Consider the following 17,820-nt stretch of genomic DNA (forward strand, 5'->3'; position numbering starts at 1 on the left):
CGAGGATGTGACTGCATCCCAGCAGCACGCCAGGAGGGGGAAATGGGCTATATGCGCCGTAGTCTCCGTCATGACAAACGCTTTTAACGCTCCCGTGTAGAATGCATGGCATGGCGCTCCGCAGAGACGATACGAGGAGAGCGCCCCCAAGCACATTATTCACATTTAACGAAGACGTGCAATGGCATAGCATAGACCCATCACCCCAGACAAAGACAGATACAGACATACACAGACGTGCAAAAAAAATAAAAAATAGATTAAACAATATACATGTAATCTGCTTAAATGTTTATTTGTAATGCCAGTTAAGCTCTTTGAATAGAAAGAACAGACAGACACATATTATAGATGTAAATATGTATACACAGATACATATACATCTACACACACACACACACACACACACACACACACACACACACACACACACACACACACACACACACACATATATATATATATATATATATATATATCTCATATATATGTCATATGTATTAACTTATATATAACCTATATGTAGCATTTTCATTTTATTTTATTTAAATTTAAAAACAAGTATTAATTGCGGTGGTAACACTGTATAATTTATCATGACTATTATTATAACATTCCATTGATGATTTGGAGTGGACCAGTAGTGCATCGGTTGTGTGCCGCCTGTCCTTACGTCACATCAGGTTGACATGGGGGCGCTTTCCTTATGATCGCTTCGGCTTCCGTAGTTGTGGTCCGAAAAATGTCTGCCTCCATGTGCCAACGTGAGTGGAGCCGACCGTAGACTTGAACTCGTATTAGAAAGGTAAACAGCGAACAATCATCCAGTATCGCTGTTGCTTCGTCTGCTGGTACACTGAAAAAAACATCACATTCGTGTCCGTCCAAAGAAAACGCCACAGGTATTTTCCATGTCTGTTATAGGTTAACGAGCAAACTTGCTATCTATGTTTTCTCTTAGACCTGTCTGGTTATAGTGAATGCTACTACAATTTAAGTGACTACTACGGACTGTTATTGACACGCATATGCACATAGCTTGCCTTAACCCATCTTGTATTTGTGTGACGTCGATAATACTTCACTTAGGTCTTGCGAGGCTGATGTATTGGACGCGAATGTAAACATTAATCAATACCGGTATTGCCATTTTTCCGGAGGCGCTCCCTATGTTGGTGTGTACCCCGCGGTTCATCCCCTCCGTCATCTCCCATCACCTGACTCATTTCAGAACACATTTAGCAAGACAAAAGCTACGGTTGGCCAAAGATAGTTTAGCCAACACCAGAGGACTCGGATCAATGGAAACCACACAACCCTCTACAGATACCCAAGTCACTACCATGGAAGCCGAGATGAACGCCGAGCCACAAGTCACAGCGTCTTTTGCACCGTCATCGGAACGTCCAGACACGTCCACCGACGGGGATAAGATCAAACTGTTGCCAGGGGAGACAGTGGTAAAGGAGGGCAAGGCGGCCATATTGTTTCCCAGCGCCAATGAAGTGTTTTACAACCCAGTTCAGGAATTCAACAGAGATTTGACGTAAGTAGGACACAGTAGAACCCGGTGGAACACACACAGACACTCGATTCCCTCCACCACACACACCTCCAGCTGTCATTTTTGACAGCTTTTAAATAGGTTAAATTATCTGTTACATCTATAGTCATACAAGCAGCATCACCTCACCCATTCAAGTTTCTCCTCACTCACTCACATTATCTTTGACACGCTCACCCACTCACGGTACCCTTCAGATTGGACTCACTCATTCAAACATCATCGTTAAGAATCCTCCTCACTCGTATTCCACATGAACGTAATTTGTGTCTGTGCTTCTGCTCCTCCCCCAGGTGTGCCGTCCTAACAGAGTTTGCCAGGGAGTGGATGGCTAAGAAGGGGGTGAAGCTGTTGGTGCCCGGGGAGAAGGAGAGGGTGGTAGTTTCCCTGTCCGAGGAAGAGAAGGAGAGCGTGAGTGGGCTGGCGGCAGACGAGGAGGAGATGGAGGAGGAGGAGGAGGTGAAGGAGAAGAAAAATGGAGAGGAAGAGCTCACTGCCACAGCGACCGCAGGCGAGATATGTGAGGTGAGGAGGGGGTTGTTGTGTCAGAGATGGTCTGAGAGTCTTATTCTTGTTCTATGGTTCCACCACTGCAAAAAAACATGTATGTGTGAGTTCTTGGTGTGTTAGGCTGCTTAGTATGTTGGGTTGTTTAGTATGTTGGGTTGTTTTAGTATGTTGGGTTGTTTAGTATGTTGGGTTGTTTTAGTATGTTTGGTTGCTTAGTATGTTGGGTTGTTTTAGTATGTTGGGTTGTTTTAGTATGTTGGGTTGTTTTAGTATGTTGGGTTGCTTAGTATGTTGGGTTGTTTAGTATGTTGGGTTGTTTTAGTATGTTGGGTTGTTTAGTATGTTGGGTTGTTTTAGTATGTTTGGTTGCTTAGTATGTTGGGTTGTTATAGTATGTTGGGTTGTTTTAGTATGTTGGGTTGTTTTAGTATGTTGGGTTGTTTTAGTATGTTGGGTTGTTTAGTATGTTGGGTTGTTTTAGTATGTTGGGTTGCTTAGTATGTTGGGTTGTTATAGTATGTTGGGTTGCTTAGTATGTTGGGTTGTTATAGTATGTTGGGTTGTTTAGTATGTTGGGTTGTTTAGTATGTTGGGTTGTTTTAGTATGTTGGGTTGTTTAGTATGTTGGGTTGTTTTAGTATGTTTGGTTGCTTAGTATGTTGGGTTGTTATAGTATGTTGGGTTGTTTTAGTATGTTGGGTTGTTTTAGTATGTTGGGTTGTTTTAGTATGTTTGGTTGCTTAGTATGTTGGGTTGTTATAGTATGTTGGGTTGTTTAGTATGTTGGGTTGTTTTAGTATGTTGGGTTGCTTGGTATGTTGGGTTGTTTTAGTATGTTGGGTTGCTTGGTATGCTAGGATGTTTGCTTGGTGTGTTAGGCTGCTTTGTATGTTAGGGTGCTTGGTATGTTAGGTTGCGTAGTGTGTCTGGGTGCTTAGTGTGTTGGGTTGTTTAGAATGTTTGTTTTTTTAGTATGTTGGTTTTTTTTGTATGTTAGGTTGCTTATATATCAGGGTGTTTGCTTTGTATGTTCGGGTGCTTGGTATGTTAGGGTGCTTAGTGTGTTGGGGGTGTTAGCTTGGTGTGTTAGGATGCTGGGTGTGTTAAGGGTGCTCTACGTGTTAGGATTATTGGTGTGTTTGGGTGCTCAGTATCTAAAGGTTCTTGGTATGTTAGGGTGCTTGTTTGGTGTGATAGGGTGCTTGGTATGTTAGGTTGCCTAGTATGTTAGGGTGCTTGGTGGGTTAGGGTGTTTAGTATGTTGGGGTGCCTGCTTGTTGTTTTAGGGGTCTAGGTGTGTTAAAGGTGACCTATTATACAACCACGTGTGAGTTTGATTAGCCGTTAAAAGCCGCCATACATCCGTCATACATCTAGGTGGACACGCCCACTTGTGATGTCAGAAGAGGCAGATTTTAACGGCTAATCAAACTCAGACCTGGTTGTATAATAGGTCACCTTTAACACACCTAGACCCCTAAAACAACAAGCAGACACCCCAACAACATACTAAACACCCTAACCCATTTTGAAAACGGCTTGTAACGGCTTATCACACTCACACCTGGTGGTATAATATGTCACCTTTTCAGACACTACTTGATTGCAGATCAAGTAGCGTTGCAAATCTGGTAGCCACACCCCTTCCCGATATGTATTCTCTGCACAGAACATGCTTAAAACTATAAATATGCCACTTGCGCATTTCTGCACTCTATGCGCCTAACGTCGGCGTAAGGCTCAATGGGAGATGCTCCTCGGCTAATGTAGTGCACCGCGTAGTGGCACGTCTTGTGGCTAAGTCCCATATAAAAAAAAATATAAAAAAATACCCGCTGAGCTTCAATTCTCGATGCCAAACACTAGTTTCCACTCAGCGTGGTCACTCATAAACTATGACATCATTCATCATACATTGGAAATGGTTGAGCCCGTGGAACACATCTAACCGCAAGTTGACACAACGTGCATTTTCACGCATGCTATAGGGTGTAATACTGTGATGGAGCATTCGATCCTCAGGAGAACCGACTGTTTAATAAACTAACAAATCCAGACCTACCAAATGAAAGAAGTGTTTAGAGTTGCTGTATTCATCTCGAGGGATGGCTATCTCGCTGCTCTGCAGTGGTAATTCAATGCTGTTGTGTTAGCAGATTCAGAGGAGGCTGGGATGTAGTGATGTATTGTGGGGTCTATGGTCTTTTAATGTTGTGGTAGAGGCCTAGCTGGTGCATAATATCTTGCACAGCATTTAGTTCCTGGTCTAGCACACAGCATTACAGTAAAGTTTCATTAGGCTGCCCTGGATTAAAAGGAACAGGAAATGCTGTATCATGATGTTCACATTGATAATGATTTATTTAATTTGTTTTGCATTTGTCAGCGAATAGCAAGTCTGTAAGTAGTTTATACTAAATCCCAAGAGATTAGGTTTTGACCAGGTTCTATGGCAGAAATATGATTGCATATGCCTGAAGTGTTAGTTTTATATAGAGAGACACTTAGTCACCGCAGGGCTCCCCACACCAGACAATAGGTCCATATTATGAGCTGAAATATTTAGTTGAGTTTCATCATTTAGCAGCCACAAAAGCCACTTTACCCAAAGCCACTTAGAAGGAATACATGTCATTAAGGAGAAGGTAGGCCGCTGACATGGGGGATTGAACACAGAACCTTTGGGCATTAATCCTGCCTCCCTGTCCTCAGAGTGAGATCTTCACAACAATTAAGAGACAGCCCCAGACGTCTAGTTATAGAATTTTGGCAGGAAATGTGTTGTGTTTGACGTGTTTGACGTTCAAGTCTTCTGGGAGTCATGCAAGTCATAATCAGTGTAAAAATAAACTCTAAATGATCCGAGTGGACAGTTGTGTGACGGTGTCTCAAATCCGTCTGTGCTAATCAGATTTCTAAATATTTAAAATATTGATCTAAAAATAATGTGTAAAAAAATGCACTAAATGCATACATTTGTGAATGTTTACAGGAATTCAGTGTGTATTCAGTATCGGTGTGACAACTTTTGGTGTCTGGTTGTAACGCATTCCTTTTATATAAATATGTAAATGAGCAAATCCCTAACATTTCTTCATAAATTTTTTATTTTCTGTTTATTTTACATTATTCATTTATTTATTTGTCATTCTGGCTTTGGTTTGTAAGCCACATGGGTTTCTGCCTCTACTCCTCATGTATTGTTATTCTTAAAAGGTCCAGTGCGTATAATTTAGTGGTATCTATGGGGGATGTTGTAGAGTGCAACCAACTAAGCTACTCTGACACAGAAAAACGGCAGTGTGTGACAATATGCCTGGGCAGCGGTTGATGTTGATGTCCGAGAGAGGATTAAGCTTCTCGTATACTTATAGTATAAAGCCAGGGTGTGTGGCATATTTCAAGTACAACATCGCTCATTGTAACGGTCATAAGCACGTACTGTACTAAAAGAGTATCACAAAGTTTGTGTGGCTCGTAACCATGGTGATCACACGCCTACCGTCCTTCCTAGAACTCTTAGCCCAAAATGTGTGTGAATCTGAACTGAAACGGATGGTCCACTTACACTTGTTAACGTTACACTTAAACGTGTTTTCTCTAGAGCCATTTGTCATCTCTGGGCTATGGTAACTAACCCTACGTAGTTATAAAGCATGCATTCTAATATACCCTATATACTATATATATATATATATATATATATATATATATAATCTCTGTAATTTAATTTGTGTTAATAAAAAAAGATAAATGCCATGCTGACTGCGTCGCCCCTGTGCTCTGCCTCACACCCAGAACGGGCTGCGTGTGCTGGAGGGCCTGTCTGCGTCGGGCCTGCGCTCGGTGCGCTTCGCCCTGGAGGTCCCGGGCCTGCGCAGCATCACCGCCAACGACTTCTCCTTCAAGGCCGCTGCGCTCATCTCCCGCAACGCACGCTACAATGGCGTGGAGCACCTGGTGCAGACCAGCTGCAGGGACGCAAGGTGGGAAGTGCCCACCCTTCACCCAGGAAAAACAACAGGATTCTAAAACAATTAGCATTATTTAATCTAGCCCTGTAGCCCACGTGTCTACATACATTTCTTTGAAGTATCGGAATTGGAATATAAATAAACGAATGTTTTTTTTTTGTCAACTTAACAACTCAAACCTAGTGCAACCCTGTTTATCATTAAAACCTTTTTCGATCGAAGAGCCCCACTGTTCTTCCCCAGGACGGGGAGGCAGAGAGGCACACCTCTGCGCCTGCCTTCCGACTTCACAACTAGACTGTGAGCAGGCGCTACTATCACAGGCAATGTATGCTAATGAGCTGGCAGGTTCCTCTCTAGAGGGCGGAGGGGGCGTGTAGGTGGGGGTAAGGAAAAGCTTCGAGGTATTTCGTGCATATTCATAGCGTCTGGCGTTCTCCAGGAGGGCAAAAGGTGTGGAGATGTTTCCGAGCCTTTTCTTTTTTTTTATTGAACTGCTTTCTTTGTGTGGGAGGTGCACTTTTGAACAATGTTTTATTCAGCATGGAAGGAGTTGGAATGTGTCAACGATTTTTTTTTCATACATTGCGTAGTGTGTGTGTGTGTGTGTGTGTGTGTGTGTGTGTGTGTGTGTGTGTGTGTGTGTGTGTGTGTGTGTGTGTGTGTGTGTGTGTGTTAAAATGTTAGTTTGTTTGTGTGTGGCACACGCACACAAAAAACACAGCATCTCTCTCCCTCTTTCTCCCCTCTGCAGCATGTTGATGTATGAGATGCGTGGGAAGAAGCAATCCTATGACGTCATCGACATTGACCCCTACGGAAGCCCTGCCTCTTTCCTGGACGCCGCCGTACAGGCTGTCAGCGAGGGAGGTGTGTAACATGCCTCCTTCTTCCCTTCCTCCTCCTCCTCTTCCTCCTTCTCAATTTGCCCTTCTCCTTCCATCCTCATCCTCCTGTGCATCCTCCTCCCCCTTCTTCCTGCTATTCCTACGCCTCCTCCGTTTTCTTTTTGTCTTCATCCTCCTCCTCCTCTCTCAGTCCGGTGGTACTGAAGTGGGCTGATACTGTGCTGCAATGGGTCTGTTCTTCAAACATGAAGAAGGGATGAAACAAATAAGAGGTGCAGGCAGGAACATGTAGAGCACTTGAGTGGTCAGGGTGTTTGACCACAAGCCGAAAGGTTCTGGATTCAAACCCCAATGTCGACCTGTAGGCATCCTTGAGCAAGAGGTCCTGATCCCCCCCCCCCCCCCCCACCTGCTCCTTCACGACATTTATCTGAATTCACTGGAAGACACTTTGGATAAAAGCATCTGCTAAATGAGACCACAATCCCCTACCTCCTCCTCAAATGACATTGGTTTGAACATTGGTTCACCTTAACTCGCTTTGGATAAAAGCGTGTGCTCAAGGAGAGAGTTTGAAAACCACTGTTCTGTAACACTGAACCTATATGAGTGAGACTCCCCTAGCTCTCTCTCTCTGTGCTGAAGCAAGTCATCGCTCTCGCCCCGCACGAAACCACTCTCACCTCACGTTGTCTCACTAGGGTACCGACACGCAGCGCACACATGCAAAGTGTATGCACACTAGAGTTTTGAAGTATGTGGGTGTGAATAACACTAAAAGTTATTATTCAGCATGAGGTTTGGTGTCAATGAAAAATGTCAGCCCGCCCCCCCCCTCCTCCCCCTTAAAATGTAATCTTTCACTTTTTTCTTACCATAACATGAAATCTAAAATATTAAGATGTCAAACTTTGGGAAGCGATCTTTCAATAACATCCATCATAACACCTCTTGTGCTTTTACACGGTACACCCTCCCAGCTGGTGCACAGGCGAGTGTAAAACAAGTGCCTCGTTCGGATTTGAAGGCCTCTTTCTTTTCTGTCTTTCAGTCAACATATCTAACATGCTCTTCCTGTCGGCGTCCTGTGGCCTTAATCTCTGTACCTCTCTCTCTACTCTCTGTACCTCTCTCTCCTAGTTCAGAAGAGCTTCAGTAGCTGGGAAACCATTATAACCACATAAGAAGAACAGAAATGTGCACCGTCCCTCTTATCTCTCTTTCCATCTCCGTCTCCTGCCATTATTATTCTCTCCTTCTCTTTCCTTCTCGAGAAAGGAGGAAGAAAATATCTTGGGTTGTGTTTCATTCTTACTTTCTTCATTTAGGTATTTGCTGAATGAATGTTTGTTCTATAGCTCAGAATACTCAGAATTTGACTTAATCAAAGGCCATCACAATTCTTTCGCTCTCACTCTGCGTTTCTCTCTCACTCTGTTTTCTATCTGTCTCTCTCTCTGTCTCTTCTATCTCTCTCTCTGTCTCTTCTCTCTCTCTGCCTCCGTCTCTTGTCTCTGTGTGTTAACCTATGTCTCTCTCCCTCAGGGCTGCTGTGCGTAACGTGTACAGACATGGCAGTGATGGCTGGGAACAATTCAGAGACGTGCTACAGTAAATATGGATCCATGTCCTTAAAGGCCAGATACTGCCATGAGATGGTGAGCTTGAGACAGTCACAGATTCACTCATTCACCCACACACACACACACACACACACACACGTGCCAGGGTCCATGTGTTCACACAAAGAATAAATCTCTTCATCCTTCTGTGCTCACCCATTAGTCTCGCTGTCTTTCACTCCACCTCTCACTTATTCACGTTATCCTTCACACGGTGTGGTGGAAAATTCCAGTAAGGAAAAGTAAAAGCATCATTCATTCACTCTTCAACGCACTGCACTCCAGAGTTTTTAAAGGTCGCAATCAGATGGTGGATTGCAAACCCTGGCACGGACTTTAGGAATTTTCTCTGGTCTTCTTGACATCACGTGGTGTGGGGTCTAACCCGTGATTGGCTGGTGTGTGGGCCTACCCAGGCACTGCGCATCATCCTGCACAGTGTGGATCAGCGTGCGGCCGTGTACCAGCGCTACGTCCGGCCGCTCATCTCCATCAGCGTGGACTTCTACATCCGGGTCTTTATGCAAGTCCACACAGGCCAGGCCATGGTCAAGAACTCTGCTAGGTACAGACACACACACACACACGAACAGTCGCGCACGCACGCACACACATCTCACCCACACAAACTAGAGACTTACACCCACACAGTCTCTCTCTCTCTCTCTCTCTCTCTCTCTCTCTCTCTCTCTCTCTCTCTCTCTCTCTCTCTCTCTCTCTCTCTCTCTCTCTCTCTCTCTCTCTCTCTCTCTCTCTCTCTCTCTCTCTCTCTCTCTCTCTCTCTCTCTCTCTCTCTCTCTCTCCTTTATTATTTTTTTTTTTTAGGAGCACTTTCTTGGACCTTTGCAAATCAGTCAGATCACAGTGTGTGTGTGTGGTAATATAGTGCGTGTCTTCTGTGTGTTGCAGTAAACAGGCTCTGGTCTACAACTGTGTGGGCTGCGGCTCCTTCCACCTGCAGAGGATGGGCAAGAAGACCCCCAATGGAAAGCAGTAAGTAATTAAGTCTCGGTGCACTCAAAGGGTAAGTCAACCCATGTTTTAGCAGGAGAATATCCGCCTACGAGCCTCAGAAAATGGATCTGAGCAAACCCACCTCACACCGTCTGGTGCCAGCGTGGGCAGCCAATAAGAAAAGTGACCACTCTGACTGGTTGGCCTAGGCTCTCGAACCTGGTGATTTCGACAGGGTTTGAAGGTTGTTGAATGACACGTGTCGCAGTAAGATGAGGTGCGATTGTTCACGGGGTATTATTAGTTAAACCGAATTCAGTGCAGGCAGCAGTATAATAGTATGTTGGGGGCATGTAGGAAAAGTTTGACGAGTCTGGCTAAAGACCCTGCTGTCATCGAAGCCCTACGCGGCTCTTAACTTTGGCCGCAAACCTGCCATTTATTGCATGTTGTCCGTGGTTTCTGGATTTCGGAATTTCAAGTATTTCATCAGGGGTTACTCTTAGCCAAAGATTGAGAACAATCTAGGCATTCAATCCATACTGAAACAACTGAGAAACTTTGCTGCAACCAGCCTGTAGAGCATCCCTTCTCAAGCTGTTTTAATCCAGGGCCCTATACTGCTGGGCCCTCAGCCTCTGGGGCCCACTGAGAACTACATATTTATAAGAGAACATTTACAGGACTTTAATTGCCAAATTAATATTAACATAAAAATCGAGTCGGTGGTTGGTTCAATCAATGTTCAGATTCTGCGGTCCGATGGGTCAATGACACTCTCAGTCAATGACTGGCATGTGGCCCAGTAGCCACTGCTCCAGGGCCCGGTGCAGGGCCCCTGTGCATGGTTGAGAAACGCTGCTGTAGACATAGGAACGTCATCTGCTAAATGCTAACCCTAATCAGCGAGTCAATTGTTTCAAGGGACAGTCTGAATATTGTATGGGCGTTCAGAAACATGTCCTTAAGGAGGGGGTCGCGGTCTAATGCCACTTATCTATCGATGCTTACAGGTTAAGTTAGTGCAGGCAATTGGGGGGGATCAAACCCAAGTATCTTTCTGATGGGAGAATCCCCCTAGGCCCTAAATGGGGCAGGGTTGGGAGATGGGGTTATCTCTCCTGTTCAAGAGGTTAGACACGGGCCAATGGAACCCAGCAAGCTTGGTTCCGTGCCGAGGAAGTATGCCAGGATAAAGTCCTGGCACGGACGCAAAAGACATCTAGTTCCTCTTCCAGGGCTACAGCTGAACGCGAACACTGCCAAGAGCTGTGAGATACGTCACACTTGTGATATCAAGTGATTGCACCCCAGGGTGCACAGTGCGAGGGTTGAGCCACTGAATGGCGCAACTGTTTTTAAACAGACATCTTAATCCCTGCAACGACAGTGTGGTCATATGCAGGCTCTGGTAGGTTCACAGGAAGGGCAAGGACGACGGCATGCACCGCCTGGAGTCGTTCTCCCGTCTATACGTACGTCTGAAGCTCTCAAGCTGCAATAATTGCTTGGCCGAAAACAGTTTACTAAGAGTTCCTGTCACTGCAAAGTGTTGTTGTGTTGTTGTTGAAACACAACCGCCGTGTTGGGTGTCAGCTCCGTGGATCGGGATCGCTGCTGAGCTGTGTTCCAACCTGCAGCCCTTACTTCTGCAGTATCATCTGGTGAGGGTGTTGTGGGTTTCAACCCCACTGTACGCAGTCTTAATACGTAGGCGTGTTTAAGGTTAAGACTCTCAGAAATCATTAAACTCAAGAACAGTGTTAGGTCCACTCTGAGCAGCAGTCTGGCTGTGGAGCTGTGTGACGTGAGCTAGCGTAGCTCGGCCGACTGGGCGGCGCGAGTGGGAGGGGTTGAGGGAGGGTTCGATAGCTGGAGTCTTTTACAGGATGTGATATTTATCTACACAATTATTTAAATCACTATCGATTGACAAATATGTCCAGGTTGTTTTAAGCTACGAGACAATTTTTCAAATGTGACACATTGCTGCTTTGATGCCGATAAGAGGGACATTACACTGTATGGGGCTATGGACAAATGCGACCACTGAATAAATATTAATCTCACATTTATTTTGTTGGCGCTCAAATTATCTCTGATCATTTTTTCACTGTTGTAGGTTGCGTCTCTCTTCGTGTGTGTGTGTGTGTGTGTGTGTGTGTGTGTGTGTTAAAGCTCTACCTGTGTGTTGCAGCATGAAGTATTCGGCGGCTACAGGGCCCCCTGTTGGTACCCACTGTGAACACTGTGGACAGAGACATCAGGTGACACAACAAACACAACCAAACGAAGACCTGTGCCCTGTACTACGAACCTCGATTAGTGGGTTAGCGAGGTATGTTGCGCTCAAAGCCTGGGTTAGCTGGGACACGGAAGTCGCTATCTTTTAGCGTCGCTGTATCACCATGGTGACTTATGCTGTCAACCACACCTGGTCGGGAGCAGGTTTTCAGCTAAGATAAGCGCAGCTTCCTCGCCCCTCCGTTGACAATGACTTCACCATTTGTGGGTTTTCCCGTGGACCTCGGAGCCCACATCGTACAGGGGTCTCTCCGGAGACAGAGGGTCTTTTGGGACAGATCCGATCCCTTGGAATTGCCTGAGAATATTCTTTATGAGAGATACAGGTTCTCATCAGAGGGTATTCGCTATTTGATCGTCCTCGTTTGACCTTATGTAGACAATGCTTACTGTTGCACAGTGTGTCTCCGTGAGAGTGGTAGGTAGAGTGGGGTTAGCGCGTCAGTCTTGAATTTCTGCGTGCGGGGTTCATCTCCCAAGTGATGCGCATTTGTGTGAAGCTTAAAAAGTCACAAGTCATGTGGAATACTAATTTACTGAAGGTTATGGATTTATATTTTTGTACTTATTTCAAACTTGAATCCATGTTCTCACGACCGTGCTGGCACCACAAGTAGGCTATGGGGGTAAAAGGCATGATGATGGAGAGGCGAGATTTGAACTCTGGTCGCTGGCGTTCGGGTCTTATAATAATCCACTACCCCACCGCCGCTACCTCACAGCGGTTGAAAACATATGCAATACATTTCTTACATAGGGTGTACTTAAAGTGAATTCCCTAAATTATAGAACAAGGCAGGTTTGATGTTGCTCATGCATTTTGAAATCAGCATCACTCTATTGGGATTAATGGCAAACAATTAATCATTTGGCATAGTTATTTTATAGACTAAATGCAGAATCCTTTCACTTATACAAATTTACATGATCTAATTTATTTTTTGCCAGCACGCCTCCCTAGCCAGTATGTGCAATAGTGTTGCCCCTAGCTGTTATCAGATTTTTGAACTCCTAGGTGTTAATTATGACAATCTGTTCCTCTTGAGTGAAATAGACTGCTCTTGCTCTATCCATTTTGTAAAGGTGAGTAAAATGACACGATAAACGTGAACACGCGTTGAACCTAAAGCAGAAAACCTGGCTCGACTAATCTAATCCTAAGTGAGTGTCATAGTACCATTTAACTCTGATCGCGAGTTGCGTCTCTGTCGATCCAGGTTTTCCCAAGAAAGCCTGGGTATGTTCAGCGAGGTTCGTAGTATACCCCACTGGTCAGAGGGTCTCACTACACACATTCAATCACGCCATTAAAAAAAAAAATTGAAGTCACCCTTTTTTGTTCTCCAAATATACATGGAATATAACGCAAAATCCTGGCATTGTTTCTGACCTTGAGACGCACGCACGCACGCACACACCTCATAACGTGTTATATTCTCTGCCCCAGCTCGGGGGGCCCATCTGGGCAGAGCCCCTCCACGACGTGAGCTTTGTCCAGAAGGTCCTGAGCGCCGTGTCGTCTAACCCCTCCCGCTTTGGGACGGCCAAGCGCATCGAGGGGATGCTCAGCATGGTTACAGAGGTGAGGGGGGGGGGAGAGGTGGAGAGAGGGGGACCTTTATGAATGATTCCTTTTTTATTTCTTCAATATACATGTGTGTGTGTGTGTGTGTGTGTGTGTGTGTGTGTGTGTGTGTGTGTGTGTGTGTGTGTGTGTGTGTGTGTGTGTGTGTGTGTGTGTGTGTGTGTGTGTGTGTGTGTGTGTGTGTCACAGATATGAACTTTCTATACTATACTACTATACTGAACTTTCTGTGTTTTGCTTAAACTGGTGCTTTTCTTTCGGCGTGTGTGTGTGCGTTCCAGGAGCTGGAGGACGTCCCACTCTACTACACTGTGGACCAGCTGAGCAGCATCGTCCACTGCAACACCCCGCCCCTGCTGCAGTTCAGGTACTCACACACAGGAGAAGCCCCTGCACACCGACCAGTGATGCAAGGCTAAGGGTCACCCCCCCCCCCCCCCCAATCCACACATTGCTCTCCCTGCACCTGATCGCTATATACGACTAGTATGGGGTGTTCCATTTCTTCCATTTGTAAACGGATTGCTTCTATAAACAATGAAGGCTGTAGTCTAAACCAAGGCTTTTCTGCAAAAGATGAAATGAAAGTCATGAAATGAGGCGGTGTTATTAGTTGAGATGGCAGAGCATGGGGAGGCCGTGGCTGTCCACGTTGCTGGGGAACAGTTACATTTTCTTTTGTAATTAATCATTTTGTTGCATATGAATATCAAATATGCCCGTGGAGGACAGTCGCCGTTTGAAGCTATGATTTATTCTGAGAACTTGTTGCCAGCCTCCTCAGCATGCAGGTGAGCGGAGCCTTTTATCAGTAATGCATTTGGATTAACGAACCAACCACAAAATGCATAGTCAATGTTTGACTTTATAACATAATGGGATTTTTTTACCGAGGCAAATCGTAATGGAACAGAGAACACCTGCTGAGATATTACAACAGCAACATAAAGAGGCAATTGCATATGAACATAACTAATGAGTACAATTAGTGCAGACCTAGGCTATTATAAAACACATTTCTTATTCTTAAATAAATGAGTACAGTGTGCAAGTAATGTGAATACAGTTCTCTATCCAACAAGGACCACAAATAAAAAGACAATAAGAAAGAATCATGTAGGATGTTGTCGGACAGGCTATAATGGCATCAAAGGTTATGCAATATCGGACTTGAACAAATGAATTAGGTCGGAAACAAGTTATAGCTGATATCAAGATACACACAAAGAGGGAATCAACCCTGCATCCTGTTCTACAAAGCCCAAATACAAAGTACCCAAATATGTTTTTTGGTTAACGATGCAAAACTCTGTGAACCCTGTTTGGTTGCCAAGGCGACTAAACCCTAAACCTTAACATGCAAACCAGCAAGTCAGTTTTTGAGTGTGCTCAGCCAACAGCTGCAGTGTTTACATTTTGGATGACTCAAAAAAACAAACATGCTTTGCATACAGTAGCCCACAGCCGGGCAAACTCAGACTATGAAGGCACTTGATTATCGGATTAGTGCGGGCCAACCACAGTAACACATGAGCTGATGTATACATATATACGTATATTCATGCATACCTTGACTTCTGACTGCATAACTATTTTAGATATACATAGAGCACCCTGTAATTGCACACCCCTAGAGTAAGCTCATTGGTCATCCCCAATGTCCTATCACATCCTACCTTTAAGCATCCCTGAGCCAGCCGGTAGAATGTGATGTGATGGATGTCATATCAGATCCTACCTGCCTCTTTAGCAAGATGCCCTAACGCCTGTTCAATAATGAGATGCTGTTGAAGCTGTAATGGATAAAAGCAATAGCTGCATTACCATGATCAACTTGAGCCATCTCCCCTCCTCCTCCTCTCCCTCTCCCTCTCTCGTAGGTCTGCCCTTTTGCACGCCCAGCACAGGGTCTCTCTCTCCCACGCCTGTAAGAACGCCATCAAGACAGACGCCCCGCCCTCCGTCATCTGGGACATCATGCGCACCTGGGTAACACTCGTTTTCAATAACCGTTTGACCTTCTGGCCCCGATCACACCCGAACAGCAAGGTTGCTGTGTTTGTGATGTTATCAGCGGGAACCAAGCCCCTTATTGCACGCGTTGCTTTTGACACGTGCAATAAGGGGCTTGGCGCCTGGCGGCTTTTGACGCCTGGCGGCTTTTGACGCCTGGCGGCTTTTGACGCCTGGCGGCTTTTGACGCCTGGCGGCTTTTGACGCCTGGCGGCTTTTGACGCCTGGCGGCTTTTGACGCCTGGCGGCTTTTGACGCCTGGAGTTGAAACAATCATACTCGTAGCAGCCAACATCATTGTAGGTCAAGATGTTCCGTGGTCGCTTTGCAGCCGTAGAAAGGCACAGTGCAGTGCGGCTCATGTTTTAGAGTCTGCTAAAGTTTTCCCTGTGATTAGACATTTTAAGGAGGTCAGCAGCCCAAGTCCATTAGTGTGTGGGCAAAGTAAGTAGCAAGTCGATTTTAATTGGTTTTCTTTTTTCTTTTTGTTGGAACAACTGGGCTTGTTTTATTAATGCAAAGTTCAAGTATTCAGAACAGAAGCTCACTATTTGACGTGTCGACTGCTGTGATTGGTTCTTCCCTGCAGGAGAAGGCCAATCCCGTGAAGAGGGAGAAGTTGTCAGAGACTAGCCCCGCCTTCAAGATCCTGTCCAAGGAACCGAGGTTGGGAAGCACGTCGTATAAGTGTTGTTAGAATACTATGTTTAGCACACTCAACGAAGGGTTGTCAACTGTAGTTACACCAGATCAGCAGGCTTTACAATATTTATATATTTTTATGCCGAGACTAAACCCGGACAAATAGCCGAGTGCGTTACGTGTGTGCAGCCTCCAGGCGTGTTTCACGGTGAGGGAAGACGCCAACCCTCAGTCCAGGAAGCAACACCTGACCCGCTTCCAGGAGAACCCCCAGGCCTTCTGGGGACCCAAGGCTAGGGCCCGGGCCAGGTGAGAGAGAGAGAGAGGCACGCACGCACGCACGCACCCACCATCTCTCCATATCGTTAAAAACGTACATTTCGGATTCTCACACACATAAACACCTCCTCTACTACACCTCTCCCCCCCTCCTCTATCCCCCCCATCTTCACTCCCCCAGTGGAGGCATCACTACAGAGCTGGATGAGAGGAGGAAGATGTTCCAGAACAAGAGGAAGAACCACACCACAGACCTGTTACGGCACAAACACCAGCCCTGCAAGAGGTTCAAACAGGTAAGACTCCCCCCCCCCCCCTCTTACATAATATGGATGAAATTGTTCTATTATAACCTAGTCTCACGCAGACAAGCTCAAATCTGGGTGAAGGGGCGTTTTTTATATTTTGCTTCATATTGGTTTCAATTAATCATGTTGCTGGAGGTGGGGATCTGTCAGCGCCTAATTGGCTATTTAGAGAACAAAAACTCGGGCCAGCCGTAGTGAACTGTTAAAAAAGCGTTTAAACGTTTCAAAGCTACACCGTGGAGACTTTGCACTGTAGAAATATTATAAAACCCCTTCTGAAAGCATCATCCAATCAAGCAAAGCAGTTTTATTCAGTAGTATATCGCCATGACGAATCAGGAAACAACAACTGTTGAATCTGACCAGAGGTTATTCCAGTGGCTGGTTTTTTCATATGTTCACATTGTTACCAGTGATTCTTTTTAATTATTACATTTTGAAAACCCCAAGATTACTCTGTGAATTAATCCTCATTCAAGTTTTATTCACATGTTTGGGGTCGTGGACTTGATTACAAAATGATTCTCTCAATATGCTGATTCTTTGTGCTTGCAAGGACTGGGATAACATGAAGAGGGATTATCCAAATGAAATGAGTAAATGGCTTTACAGTCTACTCTGAAAGCACTGAGACCTGCAAGAGAAACACAAACCATGCCAATGATCTCATCAGCACAGTAAAACCACCTAGTTTTTGATAGGTCTAATTTTGTTTGTATTCATTATTACTGGTTAACCTAGCAGTATAGCAAGCTAGTGAAATTGTACCTTTTTAAGAGATGGAGTGACACGCTTGCCTCATCTTACTCCTCCATTCTCAGGGCATCTGCACACATGGAGACAAATGCTGCTACTCCCACGACCAGGAGCGGCAGGACGCCGATAAGACTGACTGAACCACTCAGTCATGCGGCACGCCTTTTTAGTTTTTCTTTATTGCTGCAGATCCAAATTATGTACAGGTCTTGGTGAACGCGGACAGAGTGCTGTGCTGTGATGATATTCATATCGGGATTCTCACTGATGTAAATGCATTACAATGAAATCTATATCTGCATTGGGTCAGAGTTCTCAGCTTTTAATTGTTTTGACTGTTGGGACAGTTTAATAAAACCCTAAATCAAAGCATGATGTGTTTTATATGTGCTGTGGACTGGTTAGAAGACAGACCTGCTAGTGGTTGGTGCTCCCATAATTAACCCTATCAGAAACGGGGC

General features: G+C 45.1%; 1 protein-coding gene across 4 annotated transcripts in view; it reads left to right on the top strand.

Moving 5' to 3' along the window:
• trmt1 (tRNA methyltransferase 1) overlaps positions 1–17,745 on the top strand; it is a 17,821-nt gene extending 76 nt beyond the window's left edge. The window contains exons 1-16 of one of the 4 annotated variants that reach the window (XM_084465862.1): positions 701–902; positions 1,161–1,546; positions 1,858–2,089; positions 5,873–6,060; positions 6,803–6,918; positions 8,442–8,554; positions 8,935–9,083; positions 9,428–9,511; positions 11,670–11,739; positions 13,224–13,358; positions 13,643–13,728; positions 15,242–15,350; positions 15,964–16,040; positions 16,206–16,325; positions 16,477–16,591; positions 17,425–17,745. In XM_084465862.1, the coding sequence (XP_084321988.1) occupies positions 1,170–1,546; positions 1,858–2,089; positions 5,873–6,060; positions 6,803–6,918; positions 8,442–8,554; positions 8,935–9,083; positions 9,428–9,511; positions 11,670–11,739; positions 13,224–13,358; positions 13,643–13,728; positions 15,242–15,350; positions 15,964–16,040; positions 16,206–16,325; positions 16,477–16,591; positions 17,425–17,499 (2,046 nt within the window). In that variant the 5' untranslated portion in view covers positions 701–902; positions 1,161–1,169 and the 3' untranslated portion in view covers positions 17,500–17,745. Of the gene's footprint in view, positions 1–700; positions 903–1,160; positions 1,547–1,857; positions 2,090–5,872; positions 6,061–6,802; positions 6,919–8,441; positions 8,555–8,934; positions 9,084–9,427; positions 9,512–11,669; positions 11,740–13,223; positions 13,359–13,642; positions 13,729–15,241; positions 15,351–15,963; positions 16,041–16,205; positions 16,326–16,476; positions 16,592–17,424 lie in introns of those variants that run through there. The other 3 variants (XM_084465863.1, XM_084465864.1, XM_084465865.1) reach the window with 3 other exon arrangements.
• Positions 17,746–17,820: the final 75 nt, after the last annotated feature.

Source organism: Micromesistius poutassou (assembly GCF_964030765.1).
Source record: "Micromesistius poutassou genome assembly, chromosome: 3".
NCBI classification, from domain to species: Eukaryota; Metazoa; Chordata; class Actinopteri; order Gadiformes; family Gadidae; genus Micromesistius; species Micromesistius poutassou.